The sequence below is a fragment of the Phodopus roborovskii genome, unplaced genomic scaffold (assembly GCF_943737965.1).
Source record: "Phodopus roborovskii unplaced genomic scaffold, PHOROB, whole genome shotgun sequence".
Taxonomy (NCBI): domain Eukaryota; kingdom Metazoa; phylum Chordata; class Mammalia; order Rodentia; family Cricetidae; genus Phodopus; species Phodopus roborovskii.
In genome coordinates, this window is record NW_026126413.1 from 12,130,205 (window position 1) to 12,155,273 (window position 25,069).

Below are 25,069 nucleotides of genomic sequence, written 5' to 3' on the forward strand. Positions count from 1 at the left end.
AGCTGTAGAGTGTTAGTGTTGCCAGAGTCAACTCAAAACCATTATGAGCCATTAAAGAATTTTAATGGGGCTGTAACTCCAAATCTAGGGGATTTGTACCCTTGTGTAGACATACATGCAGGCAAAACAACAGTACACAAAAAAATAAAGATAAGCTAGTAATTTTAAATAGAAAACAAACCATGAAGTTTGAATCCTGGCAGTGGTGGCGCACACTTTTCATCCCAGCTCTCAGGAGGCAGAGGCAGGCAGATCTCTGCGAGTTCAAGGCCCACCTGGTGTATAAATCCAGTTCCAAGGCAGCTAAGACTATTAAAAAAGAAAAAAAAATATTTAGCAATATTCTTTAACAATATTTTTATGAAAATGTTATTTTCATAGTGTCACTGGACCTTGAAAATTAGAGTTAAAATGGAATAATGATTGTATATTTGACTCCTTCCTCTCTGAAAAATGATTTTCATCGATAACTTTGGCTCAAGTCAAACCAATATATATATGCTCTACATGGATTTTTTGTGTGGGAAGATGAATTGATTAAGTAAGTGAAGACAGAAATGAACAGTGTCTCCTCTTTGCCCTGCGGAAATAAAGCAGTGTCCCCTCTCACTGGTGAACCTCACGTTAGAGGGATCCTCAGTGCCACACAAGAGGAGTTCAGAAGATGGAGTCCAGCTGGAAGGGACAAGTTGAGGGTAGGACAAAGAAAGGACAGCCTCGGGGGAAGGAAGAGATGAAATCTTGTTCTCTTCATCCCAGAGATTATACTCAGAGGTGAAGATCCCTTTGGAAACAGATCCAGAAAGGTCAAGGGAAGTAGAGTAAGGACCTCGTTTCTGTTGCTCCTAGGCCTTTAAAAAGAGAACTCACCGGGTGAGGGGTCAGAGGACCCAGCCTGTAAACCCTTAGGTTCTATCTGTTGCCTGGAACATCAGCCAACTGGACCTGGTTTTCTTAACTCCAACTTGAGTGAGTTGTCTTATCAGTGACTGATAACCTGAGCTGCCCACTGGAGTCACCCAAGGATTTTAGATCGACAGATGCTTCCATGGGCAGAGACAGCTGAGTCAGCATGCGGACCACAGGAGCAGGATGTTTGGAGTTTGGAATCCTATCACCCACAGAAGAAGTTGAGCTGAGCAACCCATGCCTGTGTGTGAGTGTGTGTGTGTGTATGTGTGTGTGTGTGTGTGCGCGCACGCGCGTGCGTACACACTAAACATAAATATTTGTGTTTACCCCTAATATCCTAACTAACTTGGTCTTTCTGGGCCTAGGCAATTGGGGTGCAACGCATCACTGAGTGGAAAGCATAGATATTCTCACACCTGTCCCAGCACTCAGAAACCTTCCCTAACCAGCATCCTGCTCCTGGAATAGGATGTCTGCTGGTCCTATTCTACTGTACTTAGAGTGTTGTGTTTTTGATGTGTGGGTGTGGATGAAATGCCATGAGTCTAGAAGTGTCACTGTGATCTATCTTTTTTCCTCCTTAGGAACTTTTACCTTAGATTGTAAATCCTGGACTGGCTGGCTGACTTCCTTTTCTTTGTTCTACAAACTTTACCCTGTACCCCAGATTGGATCTTGCTATATAGCCCAAATTGCCCCAGAACCCAGCTCAGTTCTGCCTCAGCCTTCTGAAGAATTAATAGGTGTTTGGACCACACTCAGCCTGAACCAGTTAATTTCAAAGGTCCTTTCTAGCTCCAATCAATTCCCATTCTGCAGTGTTTTGGCTTTAACCTCCCTTGGATTCATGCTAATGTGGGTGACTCTCTGAGCTGCAGCCTTCCTGGGGGTGTTCACTTCAACACACCTGAGGCATCCTGTGTGCTGTCATGAGTCAGTGTGGGTGATTCACAGCTAGGAACCTCCCAAGGGAGTAGGTGGGCTGAGGGGCAGGAAGGGTTCCCCAGGCGTTTGTGGCGGTCAGTGATGCTGTGGAACAGGGGCATTAATCCTATTGAAGTAAGACCTGGGGGTGAAACTAACCATGATCTAGGCAGAAGGGAGTCAGTCAGGCTCAGGTGTATATGAAAATCACAGAAGCCTGCTAAAAACTTCAGGGTTCAATTCCAGAGCTCATACTATGGGCCTGAGGCTTCAAGAGCTGAATCATTAATATGCTCCTGCCAAACCCTGAGGCAGACACTGAAGCATCTTTATTTATTCCTAAAATATTACTCCTAAGTTCTGGCATCTTAAATATGCAGGTAAACAGAATCCAAAGAGCTCAATACATAACAAAGCATTGGCATATTTCTTGGGCATTTAGAAGCTCGAGCCAGAACACATGCTGTACATTCGTGCTTTTTTTCTTAGGAACTATTTTTGCATTTTCATTCACTGGACCAGCTATGTGTGGAGGAAGGGGGGATGGTCCTTGGTGTTGTTGCTGCTGCCGTTTTTAGCTATGACGAGCTGTTGGAACTGATCCCTGTTTTCACCTGTCAGCTGTCATCTGTGAGACACCCACTCACAACTTTCTCACCCTGACCAACAGTTCCAGTTACCAAACCTCATGAGTCACAGCTTCATATGCTGTGGAACGACAGTCACAAAGGCTTATATTACACACTGAATTACACACTCTTTCTCCATTTTCATTTTTATTACAGGTTCAGTATGGAATTTTTCCAGATAACTTTACATTCAATTTACTGGTGGATTCTTTCATAAAGCAAGAAAATTACAAAGGTAAGAAACCAAATCACCATTCAGTTAATACAGGGCTTTCCGCTCCCAAATGGACGTGTACAAATACAAGCAGCTTCCTCCTTCTTAATTCTTAATTACATCTCTTTCCATTACTCTTCTAGTCAGAAAAGTTTACGTGAAGATTATTATCATTATTCAAAAAACTTCAAGTGTCACCCTTTTTTTGCTGAGATAGAAAACACCGAAGTATGTAAGTGATTCTAAAGAAAAAGTTAGTTATATGGACCAATCTGATTCCACATCCCAATCTGATTGACATGCAGAATATAAAGAATAAACTAAAAATTGATTTAGTTTTCATGTGTAATTTTGGGATCTATAACAAACAGTTGGCAGTTAGGTTTGCAAACAGAAAAAGGTCAGTGAAATTGCTCAGTGGGTAAAGGCGCCTGCCGCCAAGTCTAAGAACCTAAGTTAGATGTCTGGGGTCCACATGGCAGAAGGGAAGGACTGACTCCAGCCAGTATCCTCTGACCGCCACACACATAAATAGGAAGTAAAATAATAATGTAGTAATCAGTATGTGATTTCAGGAAGGAAGAAGAGGGGACTTAGCTGGAGTGTCAGGACTGACTGCTCTTGTACAGGACGCAATTCAGTTCCCAGCACCCCACATGGCAGCCAGCAACCCTCTGTCACTCCACTTCTAGAGGACCTGGTGCCCTCTTCCTGCCTCCTCAGACACTACACATGTACTGCACAGACATAACGTGCAACCAACACACACACACACACACACACACACACACACACACACACACATAAAGTTAAAAATAAATCTTAACAACAGTGACAAAATAGGCTTTAATTTTTTGTGTTCTTTGAAAATATTGATGTGATTATTTAAAAGAAAATCTCACCCAGCCTGTGGCACACACCTTTAATCCCAGACTCACCAATGATACATTCTCAAATAAGAAAAGGAAATCTCTTCCAGGTCCTATTTTGCTAGGTTTACTAGATGATGCTTTACTGCTCTGCCTCGGCTTCCCCATTTGCAAAAAAGGGCAAACAATCGATGCCTCTTAGCCTCCCATAAAACCATTGCAGCATTTGCCAAACCAGCTAGCCAGGAACAGCTGCACATCCTGCTAAGCTTTCTGTAATTATGGGTGTATGCAGAGTGAGCAGAGGAGCACATACACACAGTTGAAAATATTTGTTGGAGCTGGGTGTTGGTGGCGTACACCTTTAGTCCCAGCATTCAGGAGGCAGAGGCAGGCGGATCTCTGTGAGGCTAGTTCCAGGACATCCTCCAAAGCCACAGAGAAACCCTGTCTCGAAAAACCGGAAAAAAAGAGAGAGAGAATAAAAAAGAAAACATTTGTTGGATGTGTGGCATGTTTCAGTGTTAGTATTAACATTCTCTACCTTGACCACAAATTACTGAGGTAAAGAAATTTCTCGTACTTGATTTTCTTAGCTTTTGTCTATGTTGTAGAGTATGGTGGGAAAATAGGAGTCATCTGGGACCTGTTCTTGTATGACCGGCATTCATATAGTTATAAATAACAAAGGTTGTGTGTTATACTTAGGGGCTTATACTTTATGAAGGAACATTTTCCTCTCCCTTCAGTGAATTCTTTTACACTGCTCTTTATTAGCCCTGTTTTTGTCTTTGAAAAGATTCCCTGGGTTTGGGAGTTGCTGTAGCCTTTGTCTTGCTTAGCCTCAACAGCAAGAAAGCCTGCTTGCCTGTCAGGGTGACCTTGGCAGTACTGTGCCGTTGTGCCCCCCCCCCCCCCCCCCCCCCCGTGCCTTAGCTCTCCTGGCGGGGGGACATCGCATGAGGCACTATCTGGTTGAAGTAAATAGAGCAAGCAGTATTTGATCGTTTATGAAGGTGCTACTTACTTACTGGGAGGCAAAGACATCAGCGCTTTGGTGCATGTTGGAAGTCACTGATGTAAAAGCCTCTGATGGAGTGTGCATGCACAGGGTGTATGGTGGCTGGTAAAGGACCTGCTCTGTAGAAAAACCAGAACCATGTTTCCTAGATCTTAATTCTGCTTATTTTGCCACTGCACTGCACTTTGAAAGAACATTTGTTTAGGTTAGAGGTTAGAGATTTGATGATGCTACCTACAACGAATTTCCTCTCTTCATCTTCTTGCCAGATGCTTTATCTGTGGTTTTTGAGATCATGATGCAAGAAGCCTTTGAAGTACCATCTACCCAGCTTCTCTCCCTTTACGTTTTATACCATTGCCTGGCCAAGAAGACAGAGCTCACAGTAAGTGATGTGCCCTGATGCAGAGCTGAGAGCTAGAGGAGAGATATGCAGTGACCACAGGGCAGGCAGAAGACGGCAGAGGAAGCCTTGCCCGCAGAATCCGGAGAAGAGTGTCCATGTCCATGTGCGGCTCTGACCGTGCGCAGCCAGAAGTGAAAGCTCATTCTGTGCGCTTTGTTTTCAACAAAGTGCAACTGGACACTTTCCAAGTAAAAGCCTGTCCACACACTTTGTGGAGTTTGGAGAGGTTGGTCTTGTTTTGATACCGGAAGGCTGAACCTAGAGCCCTTTGCATACTAGGTGGGAGTTTTACTACTGAGCTACAACCCTAGCCCCTTGTGTACAATTTGAAACCTGAGCCAAGTCGGATAACCCCAGACATTCTGCAGTGAGTCCATAATAATCACTGGCAGCCAGACATGGCAGGCTGAGGAAGCAGGTGGGCAGCCAGTTTTAACCGTGAGCTAGTATATATTTAATACTGACCATTTTGTTTGTGTCGGGGTTTTCCTGCAGTTGCTCCACACCAGTTGTGTCCCAGAATCCAAGCTTTGCCTTCAGCTCTTGAGTAGGATATCTACTTATGGTTTACCCTGAGGAAACGGTGTGAAGAGCAGTGACTGATATTAAATAGCACTTGCTCTATACTACACTGTGTCCTTGGGTTTTAGATGTGTTAATGCCTTTAATCTTCACAGCAACTCTACAGCCATAGGGAGATTGAGGCATAGAGGTATTACAGAAAACCGTGGCACCAGTAGATGGATGACGTGAGGCACTGTGGCCCTGTGATCTCCTTAGTTTCAGTACCAGATCAGAAAAATCTCAGTTTGGATAGGAACTGAAGTGTCACCTAGTCCAGCCCTCACTCTGCGGACCAGAGATGCTCTGCTTTACTGAGTGTCATGACCTGTGATATAGCTTATATTCACAATATTCAGATCCCAGCACCCACATGGTGCCTCACAGCCATCTAACCCTGGAGACCCAGAAGATCAGCTACCCTGTTTTTAACCTCCACAGACCCCAGGCATGCACCTGGTGCATATACACACACATTTGGGCAAAAGAGGCGTGCGGCTGTGAAACTGTAATCTAATGAATACTAACGACGAGAGATCAGTCAATGAAAACCCCTTATTGAAGGGTTTTCTTTGTATTTTAAATGGATTAGAAATGGACTGTGGAGGTGTTGCTAAAGAGGATATGCATATGCCAAACTGGCAGAAAGGTGCTAAAGGAAGCTGGGCACAGCGGTATGTGTCTGTGACCCCTGCTCACGAGACAGGGATTTGTGAAGAAATGGTTAATTTGACTCTAATCATGTTGAAAACTTGGGATACATTGAAGCAGTCCAAAGATTTCTTGGTTGAACTGCAGGACACCGTTGGAACTTTACATCCATATGTAAATATGTGCAAATGATCTAAAGAGAAAATTGAATGGAAATCAACATCATATACATATGAGATGTCAGCATACTTATGTCAAATGCATAAACACAAATAAGTGTCCGTCACAAGTTAAGAAGGAAAATTTGGAGTGTTGAACCACACAAACCATGGAAAGAATGGCCTAGGAGAAAGGGCAGTATAAGACATGAATAACTCAGGGTCATTGAAGGTAAGGCACGGTATAAAATGGGCAGATCTACCAGTCCACATTACCGATAGAGTATGCTCAAAAGTGCTTAGGAACAAAAACTTGTTTTGGAGTTCAGATTTGTTTAAATTGTGGAATATTTGCACAGTGAGATACTTTGGAGAAGGAACCAAATCTTAGACCCATGTTTTATGTATACTTTAGACACATACCCTAAAGTCGATGATTATGCATTATGTTTAATTTGTACATGAAATGTTCCATGTAATGTGGCATTTTCTGCTTACAGTATCATTTCAAAGTTCAAAGAGTTTTAGAGCTTGGAACGTTTTGCATTTTCTGATTAGGGATGCTCAACTTGTGTCGTCTCAGACCCTGTCAACTCTGACTGGTTCCAGCCTGTCAGCTTGTGTATTTGTTGTTCATTCAGCTTCTGTTCCCTGTTGTGTCCTGACACGTAGCTCACCTTTTCTGCACAAGGAGGAAAAAGGCTTCAGACAGTGAGATGGTTCAATGGGTAGGGTGCTTGCCATCAAATCTGATGACCCTGATTGTCTCCCAGAATCCACATGGTGTAAGGAAAGTACTGTCCTTTACACGATGTCACCCTGCCCCATCCCTGTCCCACGTCTCACACATACACAGATACCTACTCGAACAAATAAAATTTGAAGCCTGCCTGATCTACATAGAAGCAACTTCCAGGCTAGACAGAACTACATAGGGAAACTTTTCTCAAAACCAAAGTTCAATTGAAAAGTAAGTGTAAGAAAAGGTTTTCAGGCTTCTTATTTATTCTGCACTGGACCCACTTTTCAGGCCATCAGTAGAAGGGAACTCGCCTAGATTACGGTGTGGGCTTTGGGAAGTGTAGTTTAGTGTTTGTTCTCCAGCACATCCACAAAAGCCAGAAGGGTTTGCATTGGAAAAGGACCAGGTCCTTAATTAGCCGTTCTTCCTTATCTGTACTATGGAAGCCTACAAGGAGTTTCCCTTTCCAGGGATCCACTGTTTTCCAAGGCCTAGGAAAATCTCCAGAACTGGGACTCTGTGCTGCACGGAGCAGGGTCAGGAGATCTTTAAAACCGAAGAACCTCTCGCCACGGCAGCAGCTGCAGACCTCCTCCTTACTCTGCTCCTCCCCAGCTTCTCAGGGCAGAGACCCTGCAGCCCCCTCCCCCCCGTGTGCTGTGGGGGAAGGGCTGCAGCTCTGTCCTTGGATAGGGCTCTGTCTAGAGGATTACAGCTGGTTGTTGCCACACCCCCTCCTCTGAGCTCTGCTTTCCAAGGGGTGCCCTAGTCACATCTGTTACTGGTGTGTGTCAAGCTCAGCAAGGCTTGTGCCCCCCCCCCTTTTTTTTCCTTTCAGGTCTCAAAAGGCTTCAATTTTATTGAAGTACAATTTTATACCCTAGGTTGGAAGTCATAGTCACTAAGTGTTTCTGATTGCCTAATTTGTTTTCAGGAGGCACAATCTATCTAAAAGCAACTTAATGGTGGTGCTTACTTTAGCACCCACCGTGAAGGAGTCTTAGGTTGCTGTGTGGTTAGTGCACTCCCTCCCTCTGGAGCAGCCTGTGGGGCCTCTCTGGCACTCTCAAGGCGGCATGGGTCCAGAGTGTACTCTATTTTCTTTTCATTTTTCTGACTGTAAAAGGCAGCGAGTGGTTTATTACCCAAAGTATGGAAAATAATGAGAAGAAAGCCAAAACAGCCTCATGATTTTACCACCTGGGAATCTTTTTAGTTATATGGAGGGTATTTCTGTTCTGATTTTTTTTCCCTAATAATTCACATTTTTCTAAAATTCACATTTTGCTAGAAGTGCCCATGGCTGCAATAGACGATGATCTGCTGTCCTCTGTTACAGTGGGAAGAGGAAAGGAACTTTGGTGTGTCCCTGTTGCTTCCAGGCCTCAAACAAAAGAACACAGTGGGCTTGAGTTCCCAGCTGTATGGCTGTGCACTTCTTGGTAAGCTACAATGAGCCCTATTAATATGTTCTTGGTGGAAAGATGTGTCATGGCTTTTTATCCCAATAAAATTAAAACTTTGTTAAAATTTACTAGTGAACTTCCACTTATACCCTACTTGTGTAGACAACAAAATAACCCTCAGTGGCCTTACAGTTGTAGGCAGTCAAGAGATGTCATAAGACCTGTCACCAGTGGCGGGCTCAGAACTGACTCTGTTAGCTGCAGTAAAATTCATTTATGATCCCTGTGAGGAAGGGGAAGCAGAAAGAAAGTTCTGACACTGTAGCAGAAGAGTGGCAGTGCTCTTTCACAGTAATAATTAAACTGTGATCCCGGAGGTAAGAAGTAGAGTTAAGGTCAGTGTCTCAGGTGAGGGAAGAGAGGTTCAGCGAGCACACTTCCTTGGGGCAGAAGGTGAATCACCTGCTGGTCCTGGGCGATTGTACCGACAGGTGCAATGGTAGCTTTAGTGAAGGGGGCAGGTGCAGGGGACAGCCTGAGCACCTGGGGTGTGTAGAATCTGGGCAGACCATCCAGCCTTCTAGAAGCCAGGCCTTTGCCCCTTGCTTCTCCCTGTCTTTCTAAGGTATAGCTCTTTGCTGTTGACGCTTTGCCAACAAAATATAGTATAAATTCTTGGATGCTGAGTCTAATATAAACTCCTGAGAAATCTGTCTCTCAGTGTGTCAGACTGGCTAGCAAACTAATATAAGAGTATTCACTCTTTTTGTTGTTTTTAGTTTGATTTGAGGATTTTGTTGTAGTTTTATGTAGAGAGTTTGTTTGGGATGGTTGGTTGAGACAAAGTTTCGTACATCCCCAGCTGACCTCCTCACTATGTAGTCATGGGGGAAGACTTTGAACTTCTGATCCTCCAGCCTCTGCCTCTTAAGTGTTAGAATTACAAGCATGCCTGCTTTATGTGATGCTGTGAATTGAACCCAAGATCTTAAGCAAGCCCTTTACCAACTGAGCTATATCCTCAGCCTTGGTTTTTGACCTCCAGAGGCAACAAGTTCTTGCTATAGCCCAGGCTAACATCAAACTTGAGTCTTCCTGTGTCCACTCCCTAGGTGCTGTTACTGCAGGTGTATGACACCACACCCAACCTGCAGCCCTTGTTTAAAATCACAGTTTGCTTATTTGCTTCCTATTTAGATACTGATTTGCATTGTTTCCCTTTCATGTTCAGATTAATGTTCAGGACTTCTCTTCTGCATGGATTGTTCAGAAAGTTGGCAAGGCTAAGAAAATGTACTTGACTGTTGTTTGTGGGTAGAGGCCCTGGTCCCTTGTGATAGGCAGCCATGCCATCAGGCACCCCCACCCCATCTGTGCTGCCATTGTGTCCCACCCTGCAGCCTCACTCAACTCAGGCCAGCAACCCAGAATGATCCCGGTGCAGCCCAAGCACCTTAAAGATCTAAAATTAGCCATCTCCTGATAAGCTTTGTCTGTTGGTATCCTCCTACAGCTTCCCAAATCCTCCTTCCCAGGAAAGATGGGTGGAGGCAGACTTAAGACCCAGCTGCTCAAGGTGACTTTGCTCATCAGTGCCAAGGCTCTGTCCCCTGGTGCATAGGCTGTGCTCCTCCCAGGACCTTGCATGGCAGTTTGAGGGACCCAGGGGAAATTCAGGCCCTGAGAGCCAGAGGGTTACTAGGAATCTGATAATGCTCAAAGAAAAGAAGATTTGGGGTTTTTTGTTTGTTTGTTTGTTTATTCCTTTCTCTTTTCATGAAGGCAATAGATTGGAAGTTTGGCAGTTTTCAAAACACATCACACACTTCGTGGAAGGGGAAAGTCCTAGGATGTTCACAGGGATCACAGTAGGAATGCTGTGAAGTTTCTTTTTCTTGGGAAGGTTTTGGCCTTGAAACAATAGTATTTCCGTCTTCTTGTGTCTGAAAGGAGGGCAGCCTTCTGTAGAAAGAACTCAGAATCCCTCAGCCCAGTGCTGCATGGACTCTGGTGGACCTCCAGCCAGATGAAACACGCAAAGCCAGTTCACAAAGCTTGCATTTAAACTGTGCAGGGTGCAGTCCCTCGTCTAGCTTGGTGTTTGCTGGCATCCTTCCAGCCTTTGGCTGCAGACATGCTGGGGGCAGGACTGAGCCGTCTTTGTGGTTCTTTTGGCCACAGGGAAGGTGGAGCTGCAGCGCGGGCTGCGGGCTGTGTACCGAGACATGCCTCTGATATGGACACCAGGCTACCTTGACAGAGCCCTTCAAGTGATGGAGAAGGTGGCCTCCGCTGCTGAAGACCTCAAGCTATGTAGAGAAGCGGTATGTTCCCGCACCCCCGCTCCGTCCAATGGAGCCAGCACTATTCATCTGGGTGGTTTGAATTTGTATCTGTTGTCTTTCCCTTTTCCCTGATGTCAGTGTTGGTATAGAGTTGGCATTTATTCTGTTAAAAAGGATGAAAAGAAACCACAGACATTTTCACTGTTGCCGACAAAAAGGCAATGGAAAATATGATTTTTGTTGATATTGTATAAGAGGAAAACTGTCCCCTTCCCTGACATTCAAACTCAGCTCAATAAATACCATCCTCTGCACCATCCCTTCCCCCCATCCAGAAGGAATTAAGGTGGCATAAGAGAAAGATTGAATAATTTTGGTGGATTTATCCCTGTAGTGTGGAGAGACTAGAGAGCAGTTTTCTTTATAATCCTTGGCTGTTGGTATTTGCCTCACAAGTGTAAGTACCCGCGTTCAGGTCCCCTGCAAAGGAAGTGCGTGCTGTAGCCCCAGCCATGGCAGGGTGGAAAGCAAAGAGACACAGACCGCTGTAAGCTCACTGGCTAGCTAGCCTAGACTACTCCCATTGCGGCAGGGTGGAAAGCAGAGACTCAGACCGCTGTAAGCTCACTGGCTAGCTAGCCTAGACTACTCCCATCGCAAACAAAAAAAAAAAAAAGCAGAGAATGCTCAGGAGTGACACTGCCTGAGATTGACTTGTGAAGTTCACGTGCAGACACAGGCACACCCACACAGTCTTCAGCAGCCACGTAGAACCTGGACACTGGAGAAGACTCGTCTTACTTCCTTCCCATTGGACTGTCCTGTGGTCCATGTGTGATGCTGAATCTATGTACAGGGGCCTGTCAACAGTTGAAGGTGTTCACTTCGCCTGTCTCAAAGAGTGTCCTCCTGCCCATACCAAAAGTTCATCTCTTAGTCACCTAAACCCCGACACTGAGTTCACCAGACATAGCCAGACTAGACAACACAGTGGCCTTACACAGAACTGTAGTGTCCCCTCCCAGCCCTGCTGCTCCATCCAGAGAGAGGCCCAGACACCGCCCAGACACCGTCTTATCAAGATGAAAGATTGCCTTGGAGCTACTCATCTGTGTGGACTTGGCCCTGAACACTGAGGCTCACCGTCATTCATTCTGGGTGCTGCCGTGGCATCTTACGCTGACCGTATCCTTCACATTCTTTGCCTGTCATTGCAACCAAGGATGCACACTTGTAAATGTCCAAGGATATACACTGTACCTGTGTGTGTTTGAAACTAGCTATATCCAATGTTGGTAATTGAAAACACAAAAGTATGCACAAATCCTTCACCAGGGATAACTCCTTCAAATTTCAGCCAACTTTGCATCCTTTTTATTCTCATTTTTAGGAATGTACTTAAATGTCAACAAGAATGTGATATATAAGAAGCAATAAAGCCTTGGGGTAGTGTTGGTGCTTTGTTCTACTTTGACGTTGATGGGGTTACTCAGTATCCAGGCAGGTGTTTTTGCAGGCCTTGCTGCTGTTTCTTACTGTCTCTGTAACCCAGCCAGCCCTGCGTGGGTTAGGGAGGTGTGCACGCAAGGGAGGTAGAGAAGTTAGAACAAACAAAAGGGACCTGCATGTTTTTGGTTGCTTGCTGTTTAAGTCACAGAACCCCCTCATTAAAATGAGTTTCCTGTGTGTATCTCTGGCCTTGGCCAGCGGCTTGTGTGGATTAGGCTGACCCCTAATTTATACTACTCTGTGAGCTGGGATGGGGGGGGGTGCCTATAGCCAGGGGCTTTTATGTGCATTCAGAGTAGCCTTTTGTTGTGTGTGGTCTGTGGTGGTCTTTTCTTTCCTTTTGTCCCAATTCCAGACTGACTCACTCCAAAGAAAGGCATGAAAGTGGAGGAGGTCCTTTAATGCCCATCAGACGTAATTCCTAGATTCCTACCCCGTTAATTAGAAACACACTTAATTTACCATTGTGCTGATTCACTCCTTAGCTCTTGTCTCTATGTCTGTAGCTTCTGTTTTGTACTGAGTCCCTCGTGCGGTCTGAGAGGACATTGCTAATGTATAAAAACATAATTGTTATGTTTCCTTCTCTTTCCTTGTTTGCGGCACCGGGGGTTGAACTCCACACCTCATGCATGTTCAGCCACTTCAGTAACCCCCGGTTATTCGGTGACCCCACTTACCCACAGCATTATCCCCAGTCTTGGGGGTCCCTTTCCCCCTTTCTTTGCCTCTGGCCTTCACAAAGTCAAGCCCATGACAAACGATGTCATGCTGACCCTCTTGTTCCCCACAGCTCAATGTGCTGGACGGAGTCCTGAAGGAGGTGATGTCTCCAGCAGACCAGGCCTCAGAGACACAGCCCCAGGAAGGTGAAGGCAGCTTGGGCTCGGCAAACCTGGTGGAGCAGCTAGACATTGAGGAACCAGAACATTCCAAGCTTCCCCAATACCTGGAGCGATTTAAGGTGATTCAGAGCAGAAACTGAGTCTTTCCCTGCATCAGTCACACACAAAGGCATCAAAAACTCTCATGGAGAATTGTGTCTGTATTGCTTCCCATAGGCTGTGGCCTTAAGAGAAACAGGTGGAATTTTTCTGAGTTTGTACTTGAGCTAACCAGCCCCAGTGATCCCTCCTGTGTGCCGACAGGTGGGAAGTGCCTTGCCTCCTCCTAACAATGGCCCGACCCCCACTCAGTGTGGAAGTATCTGGTCATTTCTCTACACCACACCAAATGTGCTGATTGGAAACGAGTTAGACACTCGGCATGTCTCCAGCGTGCAGTGCTAACATTCGGGCACCCTTTGTGGCTGGTGGCTGGCAGCCAGTAGAGACGGTGCCTGGCACACTGTGTGACGCGTAAACCCATTTACAGAACAGCACTGAGCACACAAGCTGGCTTTGAACTCTGTCCTGATGGAAGAAACTCCATGGTCCTCCTCCCTGCCTTGCTTCTTGTCTATTTAATATGAAAAGAAAAAGGCATTTTCTAATTATAAAGTCACTGTATGAGTGGAAAAATTTCCCACGCTGGCCAGCTGGACCTTTTCCCACTGGACAGGGAGAACTGTTGCTGGGTCCCTTACACTTAGGTCTGTGTCTTCTGAAGCAGCAATGGGCAGCAGTCTTTCCCCTGCATGATGGGATTCCTTTTTTTTTTTTTTTTTTAAGGCAGTTGTTTCCTGGTACTTCTGTAAAGGAAGACAATGCCCAGCTTTTCTCCTCTATAATCTGAACCTGAGAATAAAAAAAAAAAAAAAAAAAAAAATGTTCCCATCATACCCCGAGGACAGGACAAAGAAAAGTGGAGAATTTATACACAGTCCGCCTCTCTTGACTTTGCCTGCCTGCCTGTGCACAAAGCTTGAAGAAAACAAATGTCCTTCCCCTACAGATTCTCATTTCTCATTCACCGTGTTCTCTTGAAGAGTTCCCGGGTTTTGGCATCAAAGGATGGAAACTTGTGGCTTCCTTAGCTTCTCAGCTCATACTTCCACAGGACCCTCTATGAAAGCTCAGGAAAGGGCAGGAACAATGTTTGTGGCCTGTTAGCTGTAACCTTAGCTGTGCTGGACCTCACTGCATTTCCTTTATCCTCACGGGATGCCTGGGTGGGAGAGTCTCTGTTTACGTGACACAGCACGGAGCCTATCCATAACTGAAGATGGCTTTGGACAAAGCTCTGCTCCCTCACGGTTGAGATTTCCTCTTGGTGTCCCTGGCAATCCCTTTGGCTTCAGACTACCTGGAAAATGATGTCAGAAAGAAATCATTTTCCGTTTACATTTCCTTTTCTTCCTGTTACCTGATTTTCATTAGTCTGAGGTAATCTGTTTGGGGCTTAGTTCTCTGTAATTAGACCTGTCTGTTCCTTGGAGCTCATGGGCTATGCCTCCTTCCCCCATTCTTGCGGGCCAGACCTTATCTTGAACACTACGTCACCTCGGGTTGAGAACATGGACATCTGCCACTAAGCGGCTGCTGGGGCCCTAAAAGCCACTCTTGGTGATGTACATCTTGAAGCACTTAAGTAGATTAATGCTTTTAGTACTTCTCCGGGAATACTGTGCTGACCCAAACGGGCAGCCATCAGATGGAACTGTAGGCAGGCGGGAGGTAAGGCCGGTCTGCAGGGGAGCGCAGCAGGTGGAGGCCTGCCCTGGGCCAGCTGTTTAGCATTAGTGGGAAATGCTGAAATGAGTCCCATCTGTCTAAAGGAACCAAAGGTAGGGACTCAGCTGAAGTCACTGAAGTGAAGACAGGATGCGCTGGCTCTGGTTTCAGAAGTCTCTGCCATCTTGCTTGCATCCTAGAATTCTGTTACTTGGAGCTCACTGCTTGATTAGGAGCAAGCCCGGGAGGAAATGTGGATTCTACCTCTGCTGTCCTTGTGGTTTAAACAGGAAGTGACAAGGACGCAGGGAGTAGGAGCCTCGGAGTTGCACTCTGAGTCGAGGTGGTGTGATTACAGGTGCTGCTGAGCCAGAGAAACCAGCTCCAGGCAGCAGCACCTGGAGAAGAGGCCTGTGGCTTCCTACAAAGCATCTTTTCCTGCAAGCAGATCCCGTGGCTCTTTAGCGGACTACCTAATTGCGTCTCGTTTCCTCTTTTTCTCCCACCTGATGATCCCTTACCTTTTGATTTTTTTTTTTTTCCCTGTGTTTCCAACAGGCTTCTCTATCTAAACTGCAGGAGTTGGGCAGAGTTGAGTCAGAGAGTCTTTTGACCCTGACCACCCAGCTTGTTAAAGAAAAACTCCCAGCATGTGAGGCGGAGGACCTGGCCGCTTATGAGCAGAAGCTTCGTGAGTGGCAGCTGGAGCGGGTGCAGTTGATCCAGCGGGAACGCGAGCAGAGGGAGAGAGCGAAGCAAGAGTACCAGGCACTGAATGAAGTGAAGACTGCAGCCTAAAGGGCCTTAGGCCGGCCCTGCTCAAGGACTGTGTGTGCATTCAGCCCGGACAGACAGGGTGGGACTCGGCCTCTGCTGTCCTTCTCCTGCTTTTCCCACAAGCCATGCAATAGCCTGAAAACCACAGTGCTTCATGTCAAGACACTGACTGCCCATCCAGGTGTCAAAGGCCAGGGAACTCAGTGGCAGCTAACCCTCTTATGGGCTTTCAGGGCTCACAGTGGAGACTTGAGCACGGAGTGTGAAAATTCCCAATGTCTGGTGAGGGTAATAAAAGAAGCCATAGGTCTGCAGCATGGGTGATTTGAATGGTTTCCTGCCCCTGCCCAGGCACACAGGGCCACAAGCTGCATGCCCTGAGTCCTGTGCCCCACAGTCCCTGGCTAGGGCAGACATCCCAGTGATTGGGAGCTCACACTCCCCCCTCCCCCCCCCCTTTCCCACTACACCTTGCCCGCCTCTTCCCTCGGGGAGAAGGCCAGCACAGGTCTCCAGACCACAGGCTCGCTAGGTTCTGACTGCAGGAGCCCACGGGGACACTCACAGAATATGGGGGCTTTTGAGGAGAAACTTTGCCCCGGGTGTGAGGTATTTGGCTTCTTTGACGTATTGGAGTAGCTTTTCCTCATACATGGTCAGATATGTAAAATAGCCCTTTGGTATAGGTGCGTGCACACATGTACACACACAGACAACTTTAGAGCAAATGTTTCTATTAATGGAGAAGGGTAGGGTTTGAAGTGCAGTCTGTCAGAAGACGGGATGTTAATATTCCTGGAAGGCTCTCCGGGAGAGGGCCAGGGCTTTTGCCATCGAGAATTCCCTTTCTACATGCCATCCCTCTGATGTCATTGTCTAGGTCTGAAGTCTGATTTAAGTGCCCCTATCCTACCATTGATCAAGCTCTTCCCTCTGCTTCTGTATGTCAGCAAACTGCTTGACACTGACCAGCTGGAGGTTCATTGATTAGACCTGGGAAATTTGTCTTAGAGCCATATCAGTCCATGGTGCCTCAAGACCTTCAACCACAGCTAGTACCTCTCCCTGAGCTCCTGCACTGGTCCCCAAAAACACCTGATGAACTTACGGTCTGCATCACATACACTCTGTACACAATTTTTTATTCAGCTTTTCCTGTATGCAGCGTGTCACAATAAGAGCTATGAAATGGATGGTGATAAGTAATACAGTTCCTACCTTCAGATAACTTGGGTTCCAGGGGCTGGAGAGATGGCTTAGTGGTTAAGAGCCCTGGCTGCACTTCCAGAAGGTCAGTCTGCAATTCCCAGCACCTACATTGTGGCTCACAACCGTCTCTAACTCCAGTTACAGGGGATCTGATGCCCTCATCAGGCAGCCAGACACATGTACACAAACACGTGCAGGCACCCCTCATACACATAAACTAAAACCTGTTTCAGGCAGGTGGCACACTTTATCACAGCACTTGGGAGGCAGAGGCAGGCAGATCTCTGTGAGTTCAAGGCCAGGATAGGCTCCAAAGCTACACAGAGAAACCCTGTCTCGAAAAAACAAACAAACAAACAAAAGTGTTTCAGAAGCTGAAGGAGCTGGCTACCCCATCTGTCAACACACAGCTGCCAGGTGTCAGACACAGATGAAGTACCTCGGAGCCGCAAAAAGCCAGGCAGGCAGGGATATGGAAAGCACTAGTGAAGGGCTATACCTGCTTTGAGCTTTAGTTAGCTTCCCACATGCCACAAACTGTCATCTGTAAGTGGCCCTCATGAGCACCGTCTTGTGCAGAGTAAATGTGCTCAGAAAAAGAAGAAGAAGAAATTGACTGAAAAAAAAAATGAACAGTTTGGATTAAACCTGTGTGAGCCCATAACTTAGTACCTTACTAAAAAAGCAAAGCAAAAAAAAAAAAAAAAAAAAAAAAAAAAGACAAGAAAACACGAAGTACAAATGTTTCATGCCCTCTCCTTAGGCTTTGTGGGCACTAACCTTTGCTCTGTGTTCCATCTGCCTTTTACTGGGCCATGGATATCCCATATGGGGGTGGGAAGACTGAAGATGGTTAAGTGTGGATGTTTGATACATGTACCTATTCACAATGTGTGTGTGTGTGTGTGTGTGTGTGCGCGCGCATGCATGTGGGCGGGCGTGCATGCATGAGCCAGAAGTTGATGATGGGTGTCTTCCTCAATCATGCCTTTCTTCAATGGACATCAATTCAGCAAGTGAGATCCAGGATCCACGTCTACACGCGCACACACAGCACTGGGGTTATTTATAGATGTAGGTTAGATCCAGGATCCATGTCTAACATACACACACAGAGAGAGAGAGAGAGAGAGAGAGAGCGCACTGGGGTTATTTATAGATACAGGTTAGATCCAGGATCCATGTGTAACACACACACACATACACAGAGCACTGGGGTTATTTATAGATGCAGGTTGTATTGTGATTTGGATTGTAATTCAAGTCCTCATGTTTACACAGCAAGCTCTCTACCCATTGCACCATTAGGTCAGCCTGGGGCTGTAGATTTCATGAGAGATCACCAATGGCTTTGAAAAGGAACAGAGTACACCTCCTTTTCATGCTGACTGAAAACCTCCAGCCCTGACAGCCTCCTGGTTTCGCTTCAATACTGACAACTTACCATGCTTTTGTTTTGTTTTAAGGGCAGCTGTATGATGCCCTTTGGGGAACCCTTAACCACTACAGAAAATAAGTATATGTAAATGGCTGCTGAGGTGGGAACAAGGGATTACAACTGGGTATAAGGAATATTTTTAGAAGCCCACGTCGTTTGGGTCATTGAATGGATGGAGTCAGAAGTTTGGGGGGAGCAGGTTCCCACCTGTGTAAGGACAAAGGGTGTAGAAATAGGCCTAGCAGAGAAGCACCGCACGTCCTGCCTCTAGAGATGCTTGAGGCTCTCTAACCAATGCTGGTAAACTGGGGTTAGGACTGTTCCTACTGTGAGCTCTGAGCCACCACTTAAGGCCCTCTCCTGCTACATTCTGATGACCTTGAGTGTGGAATGTGGCCCTCTGCTGCTTCCTGTGACGTCACTCTAGCAAGCCCATTTTCCTGAGACTTAAACCTGTAGCTCCTGCTGTACCGGGAGCAAATCAGGTGTTTCAGCTTTGTTCTATATCTGCCTTCCCTATCCCTGGGCTCTTCTGTTAGTAAGACAGAGTCTTGGTATGTAGCCCAGGCTAGCCTCTGTCTCCTAACACTGAGATTGCAGCTGTGTGCCCCGGAGAAGTGGGCACCATTTGGAACCAAATGAAGCCAGTGAAGGAAATATTCATTTTGATTCCTCCATGCCTGGCTCCCCACCGCCACAGGATTGTTGCGATTGAACCCGGGAGCCCACCCTCATTCCTCTAGGTTTTGTGAGCCATCCCCAGGGCGCGTGTGCAGCACCCCTGTCCCTGTCCGTTTTATGAGTTCTCAACTCAGACTTTAAACTCCATGAAGATAGGAACTCTTATCTTCTCAATCACTGAATCCATAGAATAAACAGTCCTTACCAGGAGGGAAGCACTTATATTAACTGAGTGTAAGTTCCTCTAAGGTTCAAAGTCTGAGGACTGAGCTGCATTACTCTTCTAAATGCTCTGTGTGTGTGTGTGTGTGTGTGTGTGTGTGTGTGTTTGTGTACAGACAAAGGTGAGGTCTATCCACAAGAAATATCTGCAAGTAATTCAGACCAAGTGAAATTTGGTCGGGTAAAGGTTTTATGGGGAGGGAGAGCACATCCTGTGACACATTATCACTGGTGACTTGTATCCTACTTATCTGCTTTGCTGCCTCCAAGCAGACAACTAGGAGGTGAAGAAAAAAGCTAGCTAGCATTTGTTGATCGTTCCTAGCCCAATGGCATATTAAACCTTTTATATTTATTTTCATATTTAATCCATCGTTGCAGCCATGCTTCACACACATGAAAACCGAGTCTTAGAAAAGTGGTGAAGCTCAATGGGCTGGAGAGACGTGGCTCAGACGTGGCAGATGATTGTCTTGGAATATTCCCCACACACGCAACCTCCCACACAAAAGCAGGAGAAATGACAAAGACTCCATTGGAGTGGTCCCGAGAAGGCAGGTGAAGGGGGGAGGCACTCATGGGGGGAAGAAGGAAAACTGGCTGGGGGTTTGCACAGTTAGGTGGGAGTAGGGCAGGCTCACTCCTGCTGAGGACCCTCTAAGAGCTGTCTAGTGCACATCCCAACAGCCTCCACCAAGGGCCATGGCACCGAAAATTATAACGCTTGTAAAACCCCATTTTTTAAACGAGGACCATGAGGAGGGCTTTCCAACAGTGACATTTGGAAGCTTGCCTTGGAGTCTATTTCTTGTCTCAAAAGTAACCTTTCCTTTGCTTATGGCCCTGAAGATGCTATTCCATGCACAAAAATGAAGACGCTTTTTAAAAAAAAAATGCTGTGGAATAATCCTGTACACTGTGAATATGTATTTCTCTCAGTGGTTAACAATAGAGCTGATTGGCCAATAGCAAGACAGGATAAAGTTAAGGTGGGACAATCAGACTGAGGACTCAGAAAAGGGTGGGGTTAGGAGAGATGCCAGTGAGCCATCCAAGAAGCAAGATGCGGAGGACAGGTAAAGCCACGTCGTAATACATAGATTAATAGAACTGGGTTAGTTTTAAATGAAAGAGTTAGTTAGTGATTGAGCTATCGCCGGAGCATTTACGATTAACATAAGACTGGTAATTTGGGAAGCGGCCATACGGTATTTTGGAATAGGTGGGAGAGAAATGTCCATTTACAAAAATGAGTGCCAATTAGTGTCCCTTAAACCATGTGAATAAATATTTTTAAATATTTGTGTAAAGCAATATTATTACTTAGTCTGTGTGCTTATTAAGATTGAGTACACACAACAGATTCCAGATCTGTTCTTGACGTGTTCAGAAGATGGGGAGTTTATTCTTGTCACACCCATTGAAAAATAAATCCCATTATGGGCTTTAAATGTCAGACCAAGGACTATGGAGAAAAAAAAATGACATGTGATTTATAAACAGTCTTCTGATTACCTAATGGTATAAAAGTATTTTTTAAATTATTATTTCTTCACCTCCAGAGTTCAAAATACTAATCCTAAAATACCCTCAGAAACTGTCTACCAGGTGACATCTCCCTCCTCCATCACGCTGGGGTGTTTCCCAGGCAGCAGTCATCCAATGCCAACGTGATCACAAAACTCATATTCAGAAGCCTCCTCCTTGTGGGCACAAAGTCCCTCCTCTCCTGAGCTATTAATTCAACTATGAAAGACACCAAAAGTAAGCTGCAAAGATCAGTTTGGGTCTGTCTCAGCTGATCACCGGTAGCCAGGGAGCCCACCATGAACCACCTGATCATGGCCATGGCAGCAAAGGCCAGGTAACAAGGACGCCAAAGATGTCTCAGCACACCAGTGAACTTTTGCCACTTTGTATTTTATTGTGGAACTGAGTTTCTGGGGGTTTTTTGTTGTTTTTGTCTTTTTTTTTTTTTTTTCCTTTACATCAAATATCCTCAATGGAAGAGGGGATATTGCACACAAATATCATAAAAGCACTACATATTACTCTCACTGGAAACTAATTTTTCTACATTAGATATGACTGGATAGGATGGAAGTGATGCAGGATTATAAGACATAATACCATACACAGCTGCAGACCGACACAAACACCATTCAGAACAAGAGAGAGGAATGAGCTGCCTCGCCGCCGGCTCCAGACTGTCCGCTGCCTGTGGCGCAGACTCGGAACCATCGCTGGGGCGGGGCCGCTGAGCCGAGCCGCTTCTCCAGGGCTCCTGTTTGCAGGAGCTCCACTCTGCGGAGAATGGATTCTTAGCTGTTGTTTCCCTTTTCAGTTTTGATGCTGCCTTTGAAATGAATTCATGAAGTCACAGTTTTGTTTTGAAATAGTGAATAGCTTGAACACCAGGTGAAGAAAATCTAATTGCTATCAAAGCGTTGCTCATCCCTAGGCTGCTTTTGATGTGTTGTTCAGCTGGTTAAATGATAAAAGCTTACAGTTCCTTTCACATGGAAACAGAATCTTTTCTCCTAAATATGAAGTACAAAAGGAAAAAAGAAAGAAAAGTCATTATCCCAACTCACAAATCCCATTGCCAAGCAGGAACCTCTTGTGACAGAAGAGGCAGGAAAAGCAACTCCAGAATCGTAGCGCCGCTCCGCTCCCAGGAGCTGAGTTTGGTAACAGAAATGGAAGGTGGTAAAATTTCCATTAGCAAATAATTAAATTTATAAAATAAGTATTAGGAAGCTCCTAAATTTCATAAGCTACTGGAAACACTTAAAACATCCATATGCTCTGGGGAAACCATTCACTATGATATGTGACGTTAAGAAAAAATTTTTTCTTTTGAATTCCATGGGAAATGGTGTTTGGGGTGAGGGGTCGGTCACTGTATCCAGTCCCACCACAAGACTGAGAAAGCATGCATGGGAATTGGGGTTTGGAAAGAGGACAGAATTGGTTAAAATTGGAATGGAGGATTATCTCTAAGATTTAGTCTCTGTGGAATTTTGTTTACAAACACTACCAAAAAGGTCATGATCGGGGGAGTGCTAGCTCAATAGAATCCCATCATTTAAAGAGGGTGGAAATCCCTTCCACTCAAATATTCAATCTATACAATCAGATTAAGAATCATATGCACAAATCTTCTAGAAGTCTGTATCGGCTTTTTAGCTCTCACCACAAATATACATGGTCCATTGTGATGGCTACTTCTAAACTGATTGTGTATGTATGGAACTAGCAAAATCAGATTAGCCACGCAAGTAGGAGAGGTGCCTGGGACATCAGGAATCACCTGTAAAGCAAATGTAGTTCACCCTGTGTCCTCGGCTCCATGGCCATCACTGAGAACAGGGGGTGCAGGAGGGTGCTGCCAGATTGTGCAGGAAATCAGAGCCAGTGGATTGATGACAGTTTTGAAAAGTATTGTCCCCATTCAATAACAAGTGTGGGGTGGAGTGGTTGTAACCGAAGGCTGGCTATGGCTCCTTTTGGATATTTGTAGCTTTAAAATAAAACAATATACAGGCTAAATAAATTTAATTTGGGAAACGGGAAAGTAACTCCATCTTCTATGAAAGAAAAGTCAACCAGCAATCTGGATTTGGCAAGAGGGCTACAGATTGCTTCTTTTCTCATGCTTTATGCGGACCAACCCAACAGCTACCACTAATTAACTATATTCAGCTTGTCTCATGAAGTGCGAAGCAAATGAGTTTATAGTCAATGGAGTCTGTTCTCATCACAACGACTTTTCCATCATATACGACATTCCTGTACCTTTAATGTGTTACTTTTACGGGTTCGAAAGAAATAGGGTAATAAATAAAAACTGCATTCCTAGAGACGCCTAACAAAAATAGAATATTAATTTTCTTTAAAAAATTAAACATTTGGGAAATGTGATTCACAGCATTGAGGAGACTGCCTGGGTCCTCAGTGAGGGGACCCTGGAGAAGCACTGTTTAAACCCTCAGAGGAAATAGCAGTGCGAAACATACACTTCACAGACGAAAATAACTAAAATGTAAATTCTGAAATAAATAACTAACATAGAAAATAAAATGAGGTCATTGTTCACTACTCTGTAGATCTTAAGAGTCTGCAGGAAATGTAGTGTGACAGAGCACAGCACAGTTGTCACTGAGAAGTGTGCCACCTCTGAACCCCGGCACGTGGATCAGCCACTTGAGACTTGTGATCTGGCTTCACAGGTTCGTGGTTCAGGGATGACAGCGATGGACATCATGTCTGAACTCTACGTGGTGAACGGAGGAGTTGGAAATTCATTTGTTTTCAACCTATTATCTCTTTCATGTAATGTTTTCCAGAAAAGAGAGCCCCCAGCCAATTGGTGCCGGGGTTCTCCTGGACTTGGCTCTTTTAACCTCATGGTGGACGATCTTGAAAGGAGGGGACAGCTCTGGGTGGTGATGCACTTACAGCCCCAAACAACAGCCTATCCTGCTACCCACCCACTCTCAAACAGCACGTACTCAGACTTTCAGGACATGAGAGTCAAGGGGTGGGAGGTATCACTATTTCTAGTAGTTACAGGTTTTTCAGAAATATTACGACTTCAATATCAGACTTCGAATCTTGCCAGAACCTCAAAAAAAAAAAAAAAAAAAAAAAAAAAAAAAAAAAAACCCTTCAAGTTTTGTGTTATAAAACTCTTAAAATAAAAAAGACCATCATCACTTGACATTTTTCTTTGCATTTTCCTGTAAATGAAAACATTTGTTAAAAAGTTCATCTATGAAAAGTTCTTATGTTTCTAAAAAAAAAAAATCTTCTGTACATGTGTTCCCATAATGGAGTTGAAATTAATGGGAAATTAAAATAGCCAATGCAAGACAAAGGAAGGCAAATACTGTACACTTGCTGGGAACCTCTCCCACCGTGAGATTCACTGCTTTCCCAGTTCTGGTCATAGAAGCCATTGCAATCTGGAAGTGGTTAAAGAAGCTATGAAAGGCGCAACGTGTTTGGCCGAGGGGCCACAGGCGCATCAGGAGCGGTAGTCAACAAGCATGACTCAGCACTAAAATGTTGGACCAATCACATGAGCTTCTAGTACCTTCCCTCCCCACACGCTCCTTTACCTGGAGTATCTACAATCCTACATGGATGTTTTAAAAACTTGCTGTCTCACATTAAAAAATAAGTGCATCAAGTGTCTTTGTACATTCAAGTCACTTCCTAAGGCAAAATGTCTCCCATATGGACTCCCAACTGCTTTGGTATTTGCTTCAGTTAATTGGGGTGGACGTGGCTGTTTCTGCATGCAGGTTGACTTGGTGTGGACTAAGTGGGTGGACAGATGCTGGGAGCATGCCTTAGATCAACCTACTCAGTGTCTGAAAAGTCAGAGAGTTCTGAATGGGGCTCAAGCCAGTCGCATGTCCAGTCTACACTTGCTACATTATGCCGCGTGCAGCCTTTATAGTAAAGGCGTTTAATTAAGGCGTGAAAAAAAAAATCTCATGCCCTCATAACAGGCTTCGCTCTTTTAGGAGATTAAGACTCTTTCAGATGACTCTGATGAAAATGGAAAACTCCACCAGTGTAGACCACACAACAAGCTGCTGTCAGAGAAAATGCAGACCTAGTTGCTGGTGTCTTCTGAATACCCCATCCTGCCCACTCTTTCTCCCTGGGCATCACTTCAGAACTCTCCACCATTACATCTCCCAATGGCGTTCTTTTCCTTTCCCATTCTTTCTCTCTCGTTCTCTCTCTCCTGCATCCTCTTTGTCCCTCGCTCCCCGCTCTCTCCCTCCCCTCCCATTGCCTCTCTTTCTCTCTCTCTCTCTTTCTCTCTC

At 45.3% G+C, this 25,069-nt stretch overlaps 1 protein-coding gene across 2 annotated transcripts in view; it reads left to right on the forward strand.

Annotated features, from left to right (window-relative positions):
* Positions 1-15,966, forward strand: part of Mrps27 (mitochondrial ribosomal protein S27) — a 64,170-nt gene extending 48,204 nt beyond the window's left edge. For both annotated transcript variants that reach the window (XM_051182830.1, XM_051182831.1), the window contains 6 exons: positions 2,622-2,700; positions 4,839-4,954; positions 8,427-8,529; positions 10,675-10,817; positions 13,081-13,251; positions 15,458-15,966. In XM_051182830.1, the coding sequence (XP_051038787.1) occupies positions 2,622-2,700; positions 4,839-4,954; positions 8,427-8,529; positions 10,675-10,817; positions 13,081-13,251; positions 15,458-15,697 (852 nt within the window). In that variant the 3' untranslated portion in view covers positions 15,698-15,966. The remainder of the gene's footprint in view (positions 1-2,621; positions 2,701-4,838; positions 4,955-8,426; positions 8,530-10,674; positions 10,818-13,080; positions 13,252-15,457) is intronic.
* The last annotated feature ends 9,103 nt before the right edge of the window (positions 15,967-25,069 follow it).